The sequence below is a fragment of the Sprattus sprattus genome, assembly GCF_963457725.1.
Source record: "Sprattus sprattus genome assembly, chromosome: 1".
Taxonomy (NCBI): domain Eukaryota; kingdom Metazoa; phylum Chordata; class Actinopteri; order Clupeiformes; family Clupeidae; genus Sprattus; species Sprattus sprattus.
Window position 1 is genome coordinate 76,709,512 of NC_137920.1, and position 13,199 is coordinate 76,722,710.

The 13,199-nt window shown below is 51.4% G+C and overlaps 1 protein-coding gene across 1 annotated transcript in view; it reads left to right on the forward strand.

The window, feature by feature from the left end:
* Positions 1 to 462: 462 nt before the first annotated feature.
* Positions 463 to 13,199, forward strand: part of myo18aa (myosin XVIIIAa) — a 91,826-nt gene continuing 79,089 nt past the window's right edge. The window contains 7 exon segments of the mRNA XM_080851332.1: positions 463 to 639; positions 3,979 to 4,014; positions 5,499 to 6,503; positions 7,858 to 7,938; positions 9,204 to 9,278; positions 11,244 to 11,276; positions 12,603 to 12,668. Coding sequence (XP_080707458.1) covers positions 5,799 to 6,503; positions 7,858 to 7,938; positions 9,204 to 9,278; positions 11,244 to 11,276; positions 12,603 to 12,668 — 960 coding nt within the window. The 5' untranslated portion in view covers positions 463 to 639; positions 3,979 to 4,014; positions 5,499 to 5,798.

A 13,199-nucleotide genomic window follows, 5' to 3' on the forward strand; every position in this document is an offset into this window, starting at 1 on the left:
GTAGCAGCCTCAGTGGTGTGTGTTTAACTCCACCTGTCCAGCCTGCTGATGAAGTTAGAGCCTGGTACTCTAAGGTTGTACGTTCCAATGGGTTTGGAAACGTTTTTAAATTGAACTTTTTTTGCTTTACATAGCTATTTAAATGTAATATACACACATACAAACATGCGCTCACACACACTCTTAAATGTAATATACACACATACAAACATGCGCTCACACACACTGACTCTCACAACTGTTTTTGTTTTGCGTTTGTCTCTGTACCCAAGACTTCTTCTGCTGAGGGATCTGTCAAGTTTGAGCCCCTTGCTGAAGCGCTGAGCTCTTGGCGTGACGAGAGAAGGGGGCTGCCATGGCTCTATTTGTCTTCTATTTATAGGCCCCCTGGCCCTTGCAGCTGTCTCACTACTTCCCCCTCACACACACACACACACACACACACACACTCACACACTCAGCTCAGCGTGTGTGTACACTCCTGTGGAAGCGCGCCCTGTACCCAACTTCTGCTGATTCTGCCCTCACCCTCCGGTACCAGCCACGGACTACCCCCCAAGTTCGGACTACCCCGTCTTCCCCCTGGGCTTGTCCTCGTGTGGGAGCCCCTGGTGCGCGGCACGCGGCACTGGAGAGCAGGTAACAGGCCTCAGAGAGCCGTGTGGGTTTAGCCCCGGCGCAGCATGTTTAGCCCCCGGTGTGCCGGTCGAGGGGAAGATAAGGGCACTTGGGTCCCGGTAGAGAGAGCGAGGACAGGCTATGGAGCTCTGAGGGCCCTGCCCCTCTGCGGGGCCCTATTTATAGGAGAGGGGGCGCTGATGAAAGCTTGCCCAGAGATGGTGCAACATGCTGGGGCAGAGGAGCTGATCGCAGCTCAGCGTTTACGGATGATATGCACTACTAGCCTGTTAGGGTTTGAACTAATCGCTGAAAGTAAGGTCAGCTTTGTTGAAACGTTTTAAATAAGAAGAAAAAAATGTATTTAGGGCTTTGGAGGGTGTGTGTGTGTGTGTGTGTGTGTGTGTGTGTGTGTGTGTGTGTGTGTGTGTGTGTGTGTGTGTGTGTGTGTGTGTGTGTGTGTGTGTGTGTGTGTGTGCGCGCTGCCTCTGTACATGTTGTTGTTGGGTGGGTGGCTGTTTGAAACACTTAGACCAGATTAGGCACTGCATGTTGTTCAAATTTAGGGCATGCGCTACACTAGTGGTAGAACTCAGCTGCCACACAGTGCAATATGTAGAACCCTCACCAGATTTAAAGGACAGGGTTTTAAATCCTAACATCTCATGTTTTATTTGCTGGTGCTTTTTGGAAGTAGAGTAGGTGAGCCAGCCTTGCTTTTAAAGACCGCTGGATGACTTGCTGTCCTCTGTGGCTTTCACGTCAATGTATTCACACCGAATGTGAGAACATGGGTTTGAGTTAGTGGAGAGCTCTCAGGGGACCATATTCAGTACATATTTAGCTGGAGTTGGTCTGAATCCTTGTAAACTTGTCAGTTAGTCGTCATTATTGCTTTGTTATAAAATATTTGTAATAGTTTTAGATCACTTCTGTAAAGAGAGGAGTGAAAGAATCCCAAAGTACTTCTGGTCAGATTGAAAGCTGCTAAACATGTCTATGGGATAGAGAGAGAAAGACAAAAGAGAAAGAGAGAGAGAGAGGACTGTCGACGCACTTAGGCTGCAGATTAAAAATGCTGGCACGACAAGAGGCTATTTTCTATGATGCAGCCTTCTCTTGACTTATATTCAGTACATAAAATCCATCCAAGGGTAGATTTTGTTATTTTTTTAAATGCACTGTGACTAAAATCTGGAGGATTTGTAGTGACATGCTTTTAAACAATTACAATTTTTTTTACAAAACATAAATAAATATATGTATATATATATAAATATATATGTGTGTTTGAGTAGAGAGGTTCAGAGGTTCAGATCCTCCAGCCCAGTTTTGTTAATGGCTGAGTGGAAGCCTATGAAGCCTGAGGCAGCCCTGTGTGTGTGTGTGTGTGTGTGTGCTAGTAATGTCCATGTCCTGGTAACGGAGCTGTTTCCCGCTGCTCTCTTCTGTCTTCCATAGCTGTCCATGTCACCCTGTGTGCCCTGTCCCGCGCCGCATGGTCCTAGTGCCCCGCCGCTGTCTGTTTGACCTCTAGTGGGAAGACCAGCCTCTCCATCTCTCCTCCATCTCTCCTCCACCTCTCCTCCACCTCTCCTCCATCTCTCCTCTACCTCTCCTCCACCTCTCCTCCACCTCTCCTCCACCTCTCCTCTACCTCTCCTCCACCTCTCCTCCTCCTCTCCTCCACCTCTCTTCCACCTCTCCTCCATCTCTCCTCTACCTCTCCTCCATCTCTCCTCCATCTCTCCTCTACCTCTCCTCCATCTCTCCTCCACCTCTCCTCCATCTCTCCTCCATCTCTCCTCTACCTCTCCTCCATCTCTCCTCTACCTCTCCTCCATCTCTCCTCCATCTCTCCTCTACCTCTCCTCCATCTCTCCTCCATCTCTCCTCTACCTCTCCTCCACCTCTCCTCCATCTCTCTTCCACCTCTCCTCCACCTCTCCTCCACCTCTCCTCCACCTCTCCTCCACCTCTCCTCCACCTCTCCTCCACCTCTCCTCCACCTCTCCTCCATCTCTCCTCCTCCTCTCCTCCACCTCTCTTCCACCTCTCCTCCATCTCTCCTCCACCTCTCCTCCATCTCTCCTCCTCCTCTCCTCCACCTCTCCTCCACCTCTCCTCCACCTCTCCTCCACCTCTCCTCCATCTCTCCTCCTCCTCTCCTCCACCTCTCTTCCACCTCTCTTCCACCTCTCCTCCACCTCTCCTCCATCTCTCCTCCATCTCTCCTCCACCTCTCCTCCACCTCTCCTCTACCTCTCCTCCACCTCTCCTCTATCTCTCCTCTGTTTTCTCTCTTAACTGTTCTCTTCTCCTCAAGGCATCCCCATACCCCACCTCATATCTATCCTGCCTCTCTATTGTCCTCCTCTGTTTCGTTCTCTCTCTCATCCTCCATTTTCCCTCCCTTCTCTTGTGTTCTTTCTCTCTCTCTTTCTCTCTTCCTTTCTTAATTTTTCCTCCCTTCTCTTCTATTGTATCTTCTCTTCTTTCTTCCTCCTCTCCTCCTCTCTGTCTCCTGTCTCTCCTCTCTCCCTCTCTGCCCATGACCGGTGGGCATCAGTCATGGCTTTCTCATCACGCTTTTCATTCTGGGACAAAAAGGGAGGTTTGGTTTTGTTCCATGCTTGATTTGATAGTCCACACTGCATGCCTATGTTCACACTGCATGCCTATGTTCACACTGCATGCCTATGTTTTTTGTAGTGCAGAATGACTTTGAAGTTAGGTCAGTGAATATCCGATTGTCTGGACTGCTCTCACCATAGATGTTGATTTACTGATGTCTCCAGTCAGACCTCACAGCGACTTAAAGAGGAAAACCTGATGGGATAGCATTATGCTACAGTGAGAACCTGAGAGGGATAACATTATGCTACAGTGAAAACCTGATGGGATAGCATTATGCAACAGTGAGAACCTGAGAGGGATAGCATTATGCTACAGTGAAAACCTGATGGGATAGCATTCTGCTACAGTGAGAACCTGAGAGGGATAGCATTATGCTACAGTGAGAACCTGAGAGGGATAGCATTATGCTACAGTGAGAACATGATGTAGCTCCTTCTATCTAGAGCAGGGGTCTCAAACTCAGAGTACCCGGGGGCCGATGAGCGTCCAGTCTGGTCATTGGGGGGCCAGATTTTTACGGTAAACGTTGGGGTGTCCCATTTAAATCAATGGAACTTGCGGGAATCAATGGAGTTTGCGGGCCGGATAATATAGCTTGGGGGCCGGAATTGGCCCGCGGGCCTGAGTTTGAGACCCCTGATCTAGTGTGTTGGGCAGCTCATGGGCTCCCATCCCCAGCCTTCACGCTGGGCTTGATTAACAGTCAGCCTTCTTCCCCTATAGGTTAAAGACGTCCCGCCCGCTTCCAAAGCCCCAAACGTAAGTCCCTGAGATGTGACGTCCCTTTGTACGTCGCTTTGGATAAAAAGCGTCTGCCTAATAATGACTAAATGTAAATGTGTGATTCCACTAGCTGCACTCTACCATACAGACCACACAGATACCAGGTTTCACAAACCACTGCACTCTACTATACAGACCACACAGATACCAGGTTTCACAAACCACTGCACTCTACCATACAGACCACACAGATACCAGGTTTCACAAACCACTGCACTCTACTATACAGACCACACAGATTACAGGTAAAAAAGCGTCTGCTAAATGTAAATGTAAATGTGTTATTCCACCAGCTGCAATGTACTATACAGACCACACAGATACCAGGTTTCGCAAACCACTCTTTCAGGTCCTTCAGTGTCCTCTAGTCTAGGTATTGTCTCTACACAGGTTGCAAAATCTGATAGGCCCTATCAGTTGTAGTGGAGGCAGTGGAGGCAGTGGAGAGCACCGAGGCGTTATATAGTTCTTCCAGGCCGCTGGCATCCACTGGTGTCCCAGGAGAGTGGAAAAGGAGGGCACCTGGCACACTATGGCCTGGTTTCTCTGTCTGGGGTGGGGCGGTGTGTGTGTGAGTTTGTGTGTGTGTGTGTGTGTGTGTGTGTGTGTGTGTGTGTGTGTGTGTGTGTGTGTGTGTGTGTGTGTACACGTCACGGGTAGCTGCAGTCCCTTTCTTCGGCTCAGAGAGCAGGCACAGACACACAGACACAGACACACACACACACACACACACACACACACACACACACACACAGACACACACACAGACACACACACACACACACACACACACACACAGACACACACACGGTGGCCTTGAGCTGTTGGTGTGTTTTCACCGTAGCCATCAGCTGGTGATCTTGCCTCTGTGGAACCAGCTGCCCCAGGGGTGCGTTCCCCCCGAAAGCGTCCTTGAAAAACTACCTCGTTTAATGATCATTTCAAACACTCTCGACTATGGTTACCATGGTGATTGATCAACGGCGCTTTCGGGAAATGCAGTACAGAACATGGTTTAGTTTAAGGCGAGATTTAAGATCTGTTCCACTAATAGATTAGCAGGACCTTAAGAGTTTTAGGTGCTTCAAATTCTCTCACATTCTCTCGCATTCGTATTTATTCTCTATTTCCATCTCTATTTTCTCTATTTCCCTCATGTAAAGACACAACTGTGATTGCACCCTTTGAGTTTGCTTCCTGACTTTGTCAGTAAAAAGGTTACAGACGAAAGATATAAAAATGATCAAGGAACAACACCATTCCTATCTGCAGTCTTAAATGGAAAGAAATTGTGGTGATATCTGGCAAATAACCAGTGTGTGTGTGTGTGTGTGTGTGTGTGTGTGTGTGTGTGTGTGTGTGTGTGTGTGTGTGTGTGTGTGTGTGTGTGTGTGTGTGTAACCAGTGTTTCATGCTTCCATATTCTTTATACCCTTGTATGGTTTCTGTCTGGACTCCAGTCGGACAGTGAGGTCAGTCTAAGTGCTCAGTCTCAGGCTCAGGCTCAGGCTCAGGCCTCTAGTGTCCCGGGGTCAGACGCAGCTGTCTCGGACGCCAGCCAGAGGAGGAGGAGGAGTCCGTCTCCACCCCCCCGCCTCCGCCTGCCCCAGAGCGGCTCAGACGCTTCAGTGGAAGGGAAGCCCACCAGTACCAGCATTGCCACCACCAGGAGCACCAGTACCACCAGTAACAGTACCACCACCACCTCCAGGAGCACTAGTAGCAGTGGCCCAGCCCAGGGCAGCAGTCCAGCCGACGGCATGAAGGGGATAACACTGAGGAGGCTGGGGAGGAGGGAGGCCCAGGAGGCCCCTACCCCTACCCCTGCCCCTACCCCTACCCCAGCAGCAGCAGCAGCAGCCACAGCCACCTCTGTTCCTAAGGGCGTGAAGGGCCCGGGCAGGCAGGAGAAGGATGACATCTCCATGGGCCTGGCCAGCCTCATGGGCCGAGCCCGGAGCAAGGAGCACCGGCCGCGGACCCGCGCCTCCGAGCGCAGGGACGAGGAGAAAGAGGAGGCGCAGCAGCAGACTGCGGAGGAGGAGACGGAAGAGGCCCAGACTGCGCCCACACCTGCGCCCACACCTGCACCTACCCCTGCTCCTACCCCTGCACCTACTACCCCTGGCCCAGCGCAGGCTTCTGTTGCCCCCCCTGCTCCCACACCCAAACCGGACCCCCTCGCACCCCCGGCGGGGTTCATTCCTGCCCCCAAATCCAACCCCTTGTCCCCGCCTCCCGGCTTTATCCCGGCGTTCAAACCCAACCCGTTAACTCCGCCCACGGGGTTCATACCCGCCCCGAAGCCCACTAACCCCCTGGCCCCTCCGGCCGGCTTCATCCCGCCGGTGAAGAAGGACCCCTTCGCCCCGGTGTCAGGGTTCATCCCCGCTCCCAAACCCGACCCTCTGGCGCCCCCTGCAGGGTTCATCCCTGTGCGCCCCTCTTCCGTGCGGAAGCCTGAGGTAGAGTTCAGCCTGCCTGCCCACCTGCCTGCCCCCTGACTGACTGCATGCTAACAGACTAAACACACCCCGATGCCCGCTAGAGGAACCCACATGCATATCCCGTGTGCAGGCATTACAGTTGGTGTGTGTGTGTGTGTGTGTGTGTGTGTGTGTGTGTGTGTGTTGCTGAGGAACCCACATGCATATCCTGTGTGCAGGCATTACAGTTGGGGTGTGTGTGTGTGTGTGTGTGTGTGTGTGTGTGTGTGTGTGTGTGTGTGTGTGTGTGTATGTGTGTGTGTGTGTGTGTGTGTGTGTGTGTATTGCTAGAGGAACCCACATGCATATCCCGTGTGTGTGTGTGTGTGTGTGTGTGTGTGTGTGTTGCTGAGGAACCCACACGCATATCCCGTGTGTGTGTGTGTGTGTGTGTGTGTGTGTGTGTGTGTGTGTGTGTGGCTGAGGAACCCACATGCATATCCCTTGTGCAGGCATTACAGTTGGACCATTAGCGCTGAAATGTGTCCAGTCAAATTTGCAAGCATGAACAGTCGTAGGTTATGAGGACTGTGACGGTTAAACTTTAAAGAATAAAATAAAACAAAAAGTGCGCTGATTTCAAAGTTCACTTTTGAGTTTTGGAGTGTTGAGTGTAACCGTGTGCAGGTATTAATATTTTGGCATTTTAAAAAAAATGTAGTTTGTTCGTTTGATCATTGTAACTAATAAGCTTGAGCGGTGTGTGAGTTGAGTTTTTGAGTCTTGATGGACTAAACCCTAATCCACATCACTGCTGGTCTCTGGTCGCTCTGCTTGTTCTGCTGTGTGCTGGCGCTGTTGGTGTTGGCATGAGAACACATCTTACAACCAGGAAATGATTCTGCATAAGGGAAATGACGTCATGTGGATAAACTTAACCTTTCCGAGAATCACGCTTGTGTTTACTTAGACGTTGTGCACTATGCATGGAATGCTGTCGTGCTTTGGATGGTGTTTATTAAAGCGTCAACATGCATTACTCAAATGTGATTTACTGTATTTAGCCTGGTGTTGGGCCTGGTATCACCCAGACACAGAGTATAGTGTGCCTCATACTGTGTGTGTGTGTGTGTGTGTATGTGTGTGTATCTGTGTATGTGTGTGTGTGTGTGTGTGTGTGTGTGTGTGTGTGTGTGTGTGTGTGTGTATGTGTGTGTATCTGTGTGTGTGTGTGTGTGTGTGTGTGTGTGTGTGTGTGTGTGTGTGTGTGTGTGTGTGTATGTGTGTGTAAATCTGTGTGTGTGTGTGTGGGTGTACATACGTGTGCGTGTGTATATGACTTGTGTGTGTGTGTGTGTGTGTGTATCTCTATGTGTGTGACGTTGGTATTCAGGTGAAAGCAGCCTCTCGTGCTCCTGCTGCCCCGACCGCTGGAAAACCCACCGCAGGCAACCCTCAGGGCCTCACCCCACAGGTGTGTGTGTGTGTGTGTGTGTGTGTGTGTGTGCGCATGTTATCATTTCAATGGCCCTCAAAATGGGTCGTTAGTGTCCAGTTGGATACGGAGCTCCTTGGTTTGGGGAGAGTGTCTCTCATAGTGCCTGACTGACATAACGCCTGACTGACTAGACTAGGGTCTTACACTGCTGGCTGGAGACTGGGGTGGGCTGGGTAAGAGTCTGGGTTAGAGTCTGGGTTAGAGGCTGGGGTGGGCTGGGTTTGAGTCTGGGGTGGGGTGGGGTGGGTTAGTGGGTTAGTGGGTGGGGTGGGTTAGAGGCTGGGGTGGGCTGGGGTGGGGTGGGCTGGGGTGGGTTAGTGGCTTGGGTGGGCTGGGGTGGGGTGGGCTGGGGTGGGTTAGTGGCTGGGGTGGGGTGGGTTAGTGGGTTAGTGGGTGGGGTGGGTTTGAGTCTGGGGTGGGCTGGGTTAGTGGGTGGGGTGGGTTAGTGGGTTAGTGGGTGGGGTGGGTTAGTGGGTTAGTGGGTGGGGTGGGTTTGAGTCTGGGGTGGGCTGGGTTAGTGGGTGGGGTGGGCTGGGCTGGGTTAGTGGGTGGGGTGGGCTGGGCTGGGTTAGTGGGTGGGGTGGGTTAGAGGCTGGGGTGGGTTAGTGGGTTAGTGGGTGGGGTGGGTTAGAGGCTGGGGTGGGCTGGGTTTGAGTCTGGGCTGGGCTGGGTTAGTGGGTGGGGTGGGCTAGAGGGTGGGGTGGGCTGGGTTAGAGGCTGGGGTGGGCTGGGTTTGAGTCTGGGCTGGGCTGGGTTAGTGGGTGGGGTGGGCTAGAGGGTGGGGTGGGCTGGGTTTGAGTCTGGGCTGGGCTGGGTTAGTGGGTGGGGTGGGCTAGAGGGTGGGGTGGGCTGGGTTAGAGGCTGGGGTGGGCTGGGTTTGAGTCTGGGCTGGGCTGGGTTAGTGGGTGGGGTGGGCTAGAGGGTGGGGTGGGCTGGGTTTGAGTCTGGGCTGGGCTGGGTTAGAGGCTGGGGTGGGTTAGAGTCTACACTGAGAGTAGAGTAGAGAAGAATCCCAGAGGTTTAGGCCCGTTATTCTGCTCAGCCAGAACTATTCTGTTGGGCATGGTTGGGTCCTGAAGAAGCCCAGAGGTTTAGGCCCTTTATCCTGCTCAGAAGGAACTATTCTGTTCATCATGGTAGCGTCCTGGTTGTTGCATACTAGGTGTGTCATAGGGGTGTTGTCAACATCTGTCTCTTGGAAAGGATTTCTGTTCTCACGTGTTGGGGGCTTCTGCCTGTAGGTGGCGCAACCACTGGTCCCCACAGAGGACAACTACAAACGTCTCAAGGAGGTCCTCACCATCGAAAAGACTCCTGTAATTGAATCAATAATCTCTCTCTCTCTCTCTCTCTCTCTCTCGCTTGTGCGCTCACTCGCTCTCTCTCTTCTCCCTCTACGTCTCTTTCTCTACCTCTCCTTCTCCTTTTATCTTCCCCTGCCCCCCCCCCCCCCCCCCCCACCTGCGTGTTCTTTTTTGTTTGGAGCCAGGCATCTCTGTGTGTGTGTGTGTTGGGGGGGGTGGGGGGTGGGGGGGGTGGTTGTCTGTGTGTGTGTGTGCTGTCTGCATTGCTCTGCCTCGCTTGGGCAAGACGGATGCTTCTCAGTTTACATCAATTTACACACTCCCCGGGTTCAGACACCAGCTCTGGATTGGACCTGGCTGCGTACCAGGCCTGGGTTTGCCAGAACCACAGATCCAGAGCCAGAGCTATCCACTTCAGAACCAGTTGCCATCTAGGCTGGGAATACAATACCAGTCATAAGTTTGGACACACCTTACATTTTTTTTTAGTTTTCTAGATTAATTAGTAGATTAATACTGAACACATTTAAACTACGAAAGAACACATATAGAATGATGTATTAAACAAAAAAACTGTTATCTACCATGTAGAAAAAATAAAATGGATGTGTCCAAACTTTTGACTGGTACTGTAAATCCCAGGTCGTTTGCTAACCCAGATGCAGTGTGTGTGTGTGTGTGTGTGTGTGTGTGTGTGTGTGTGTGTGCGTGCGTGCGTGCGTGCGTGCGTGCGTGCGTGCGTGCGTGCGTGCGTGCGTGCGTGCGTGCGTGCGTGCGTGCGTGCGTGCGTGCGTGCGTGCGTGCGTGCGTGCGTGCGTGCGTGCGTGCGTGCGTGCGTGCGTGCGTGCGTGCGTGCGTGCGTGCGTGCGTGCGTGCGTGCGTGCGTGCGTGCGTGCGTGCGTGCGTGCGTGCGTGCGTGCGGTGTGTGTGCTCGGACTCCACACTCTGTGGTGGTTAGCATGAGCAGGGCACCCTTGATCTGATCCGTTTGATTGGCTGTTTTGATGGCGTTACTCGTGGTACTGTCTCGTGTACTGTCTGTCAATGCATTAGGTCCTGCCAGGGTCAGGGCCCAGTCCATTCTGGACGCAGACGATTTCTGGGATCATGAATGTCTATATGGTCTATATGTACCTGCATACGCTTCTGGGGTCATGAATGTCTATATGGTCTATATGTACCTGCATACGCTTCTGGGGTCATGAATGTCTATATCGTCTGTATGTGCCTGGATACGCTTCTGGGGTCATGAATGTCTATATCGTTTATATGTACTTGCAAATGCTTCTCACATGATGCTTGCAAGGCTGGGGATGCAGAGGTGTTTGAAAAGGACAGACTTTGAGTCTGAATGTGTCTATAGGTTCAGTTATATGACAGGCCTGAATGTGTCTATAGGTTCAGTTATATGACAGGCCTGAATGTGTCTATAGATTCAGTTATATGACAGGCCTGAATGTGTCTATAGGTTCAGTTATATGACAGGCCTGAAGGTGTCTGTAGATTCAGTTATATGACAGGCCTGAATGTGTCTATAGATTCAGTTATATAACAGGCCTGAATGTGTCTGTAGGTTCAGTTATATGACAGGCCTGAATGTGTCTATAGGTTCAGTTATATGACAGGCCTGAATGTGTCTATAGGTTCAGTTATATGACAGGCCTGAATGTGTCTATAGGTTCAGTTATATAACAGGCCTGAATGTGTCTATAGGTTCAGTTATATTACAGGCCTGAATGTGTCTATAGATTCAGTTATATTACAGGCCTGAATGTGTCTATAGGTTCAGTTATATTACTGGCCTGAATGTGTCCGTTTTGCTCCGTTTTGCTTTACTGTATACAGAGTTAAGTCTCTCTGAACTCTGTCTGGACTTGGTGTTTCTGTTCGGTGCTCTTGCTGATCTCTGCCTTCCTCTCCCTCTCCCTCCCCGTCCTGTGTTGTGTGTTACACTGCTACTTCTGACTGGTTCGTTAGGCCAACGGCTCTGCTTCTGCCAAGGCACCCAAGGTACTCGGTGTGTGTGTGTGTGTGTGTGTGTGTGTGTGTGTGTGTGTGTGTGTGTGTGTGTGTGTGTGTTTCCTGTGTTTGCTGTGTTTTCGCCTTTGGTTGGGCTACAGTGTCTAACTTCTCTCTGTAAGACCAATCTTGATCCTTCCCCACTCTGCCCTCATGTCAGTGTTAAACCTTAGCACTTAACCCTAAAATGGATCTATGGTCTAATCAGGCTCTGATCACAGCCCCCTATCCCAGACCAGGGTCTAACCAGGCTCTGATCACAGCCCCCTGCACCAGACCAGGGTCTATTCAGGCTCTGATCACAGCCTTCTATCCCAGACCAGGGTCTAACCAGGCTCTGATCACAGCCCCCTATCCCAGACCAGGGTCTAACCAGGCTCTGATCACAGCCCCCTGTCCCAGACCAGGGTCTCATCAGGCTCTGATCACAGCCCCCTGTCCCAGACCAGGGTCTAATCAGGCTCTGATCACAGCCCCCTGTCCCAGACCAGGGTCTAACCAGGCTCTGATCACAGCCCCATGCACCAGACCAGGGTCTAACCCCGCTCTGATCACAGCCCCCTGTCCCAGACCAGGGTCTAACCAGGCTCTGATCACAGCCCCATGCACCAGACCAGGGTCTAACCCCGCTCTGATCACAGCCCCCTGTCCCAGACCAGGGTCTCATCAGGCTCTGACCATAAACCCCTGTCCCAGACCAGGGTCTAACCAGGCTCTGATCACAGCCCCCTGTCCCAGACCAGGGTCTAACCAGGCTCTGATCACAGCCCCATGCACCAGACCAGGGTCTAACCCCGCTCTGATCACAGCCCCCTGTCCCAGACCAGGGTCTAATCAGGCTCTGACCATAAACCCCTGTCCCAGACCAGGGCTGGAGCCATGTCTGCACTGCCTGCCTGTCATGTCTGCCATGTCTGCTGTCCCACACTGTGGACAAATCTAACAACTTCATTCTGATTATGATGGAAAAACCCTGTCATGGGACATAGTAGCTGATATGACCACTGTTAGCTACAGCTTCTCCAGGGATCAGTACTGTCTTCGTGTGCATGTGTGCAGCGGACTGAGTTGAAGTGGTGTGAAGGCGTGGGGGGGGTGTGTGTGTGTGTGTGTGTGTGTGTGTGTGTGTGTGTGTGTGTGTCTGTGGTTCGTAGTGTGCATGTGTGCAGTGATCCAGTTGAAATGGTGTGAAGGCGAGGGTTGGTGGGGTGTGTGTTTGTGTGTCTGTGGTTCGTAGTGTGCATGTGTGTGAGATCTAGGTTTACCTGCTGTAAGTGAACTGGTTGTTGACCTCTAGCTGACCCCTGCCCCCTTCAGCCCAAGGTGGAGGTGGATCCTGTGGCCCTCCTGCAGGCAGCTCACCAGGCAGCTGCTCAACCCAAGGTCTGACCCCGCCTCTGAGTCATGTGACCTCTGACCCCGCCTCTGAGTCTTGTGACCTCGGCTCACCTGAGTGATGTGTTTGTGTGTGTGCTTCTATATGGATAACTATATTTGTGTGTGTGTGTGTGTGTGTGTTTCTATATGGATAACTATATTTGTGTGTGTGTATCTATAGGGATAACTATGTTTGTGTGTGTGTGTGTGTGTGTTTCTATATGGATAACTATATTTGTGTGTGTGTTTGTGTGTGTGTGTGCGTGTGTTTGTTTATGGATAGCTGTGTTAGTGTGAGACCACTGAACATCACACTAAAATTCCTGTCAAATGAAACATTAATGCATGGTGTGGACTGGCTTTCATTCAAATAATAGTAGCAGATACGAACCAGCCTCTTCTTAAGTGGAGTTCAGTGACCTGAACCTGGGTTGGCCTGGCCTGGACCTGAATTGTTTGATGCAGGGTGTGGATTTGATTTCATCTAACAAATTCGAGTGAGTTTAAATGTGCTGATCATTTTTGATGGATGGTTTT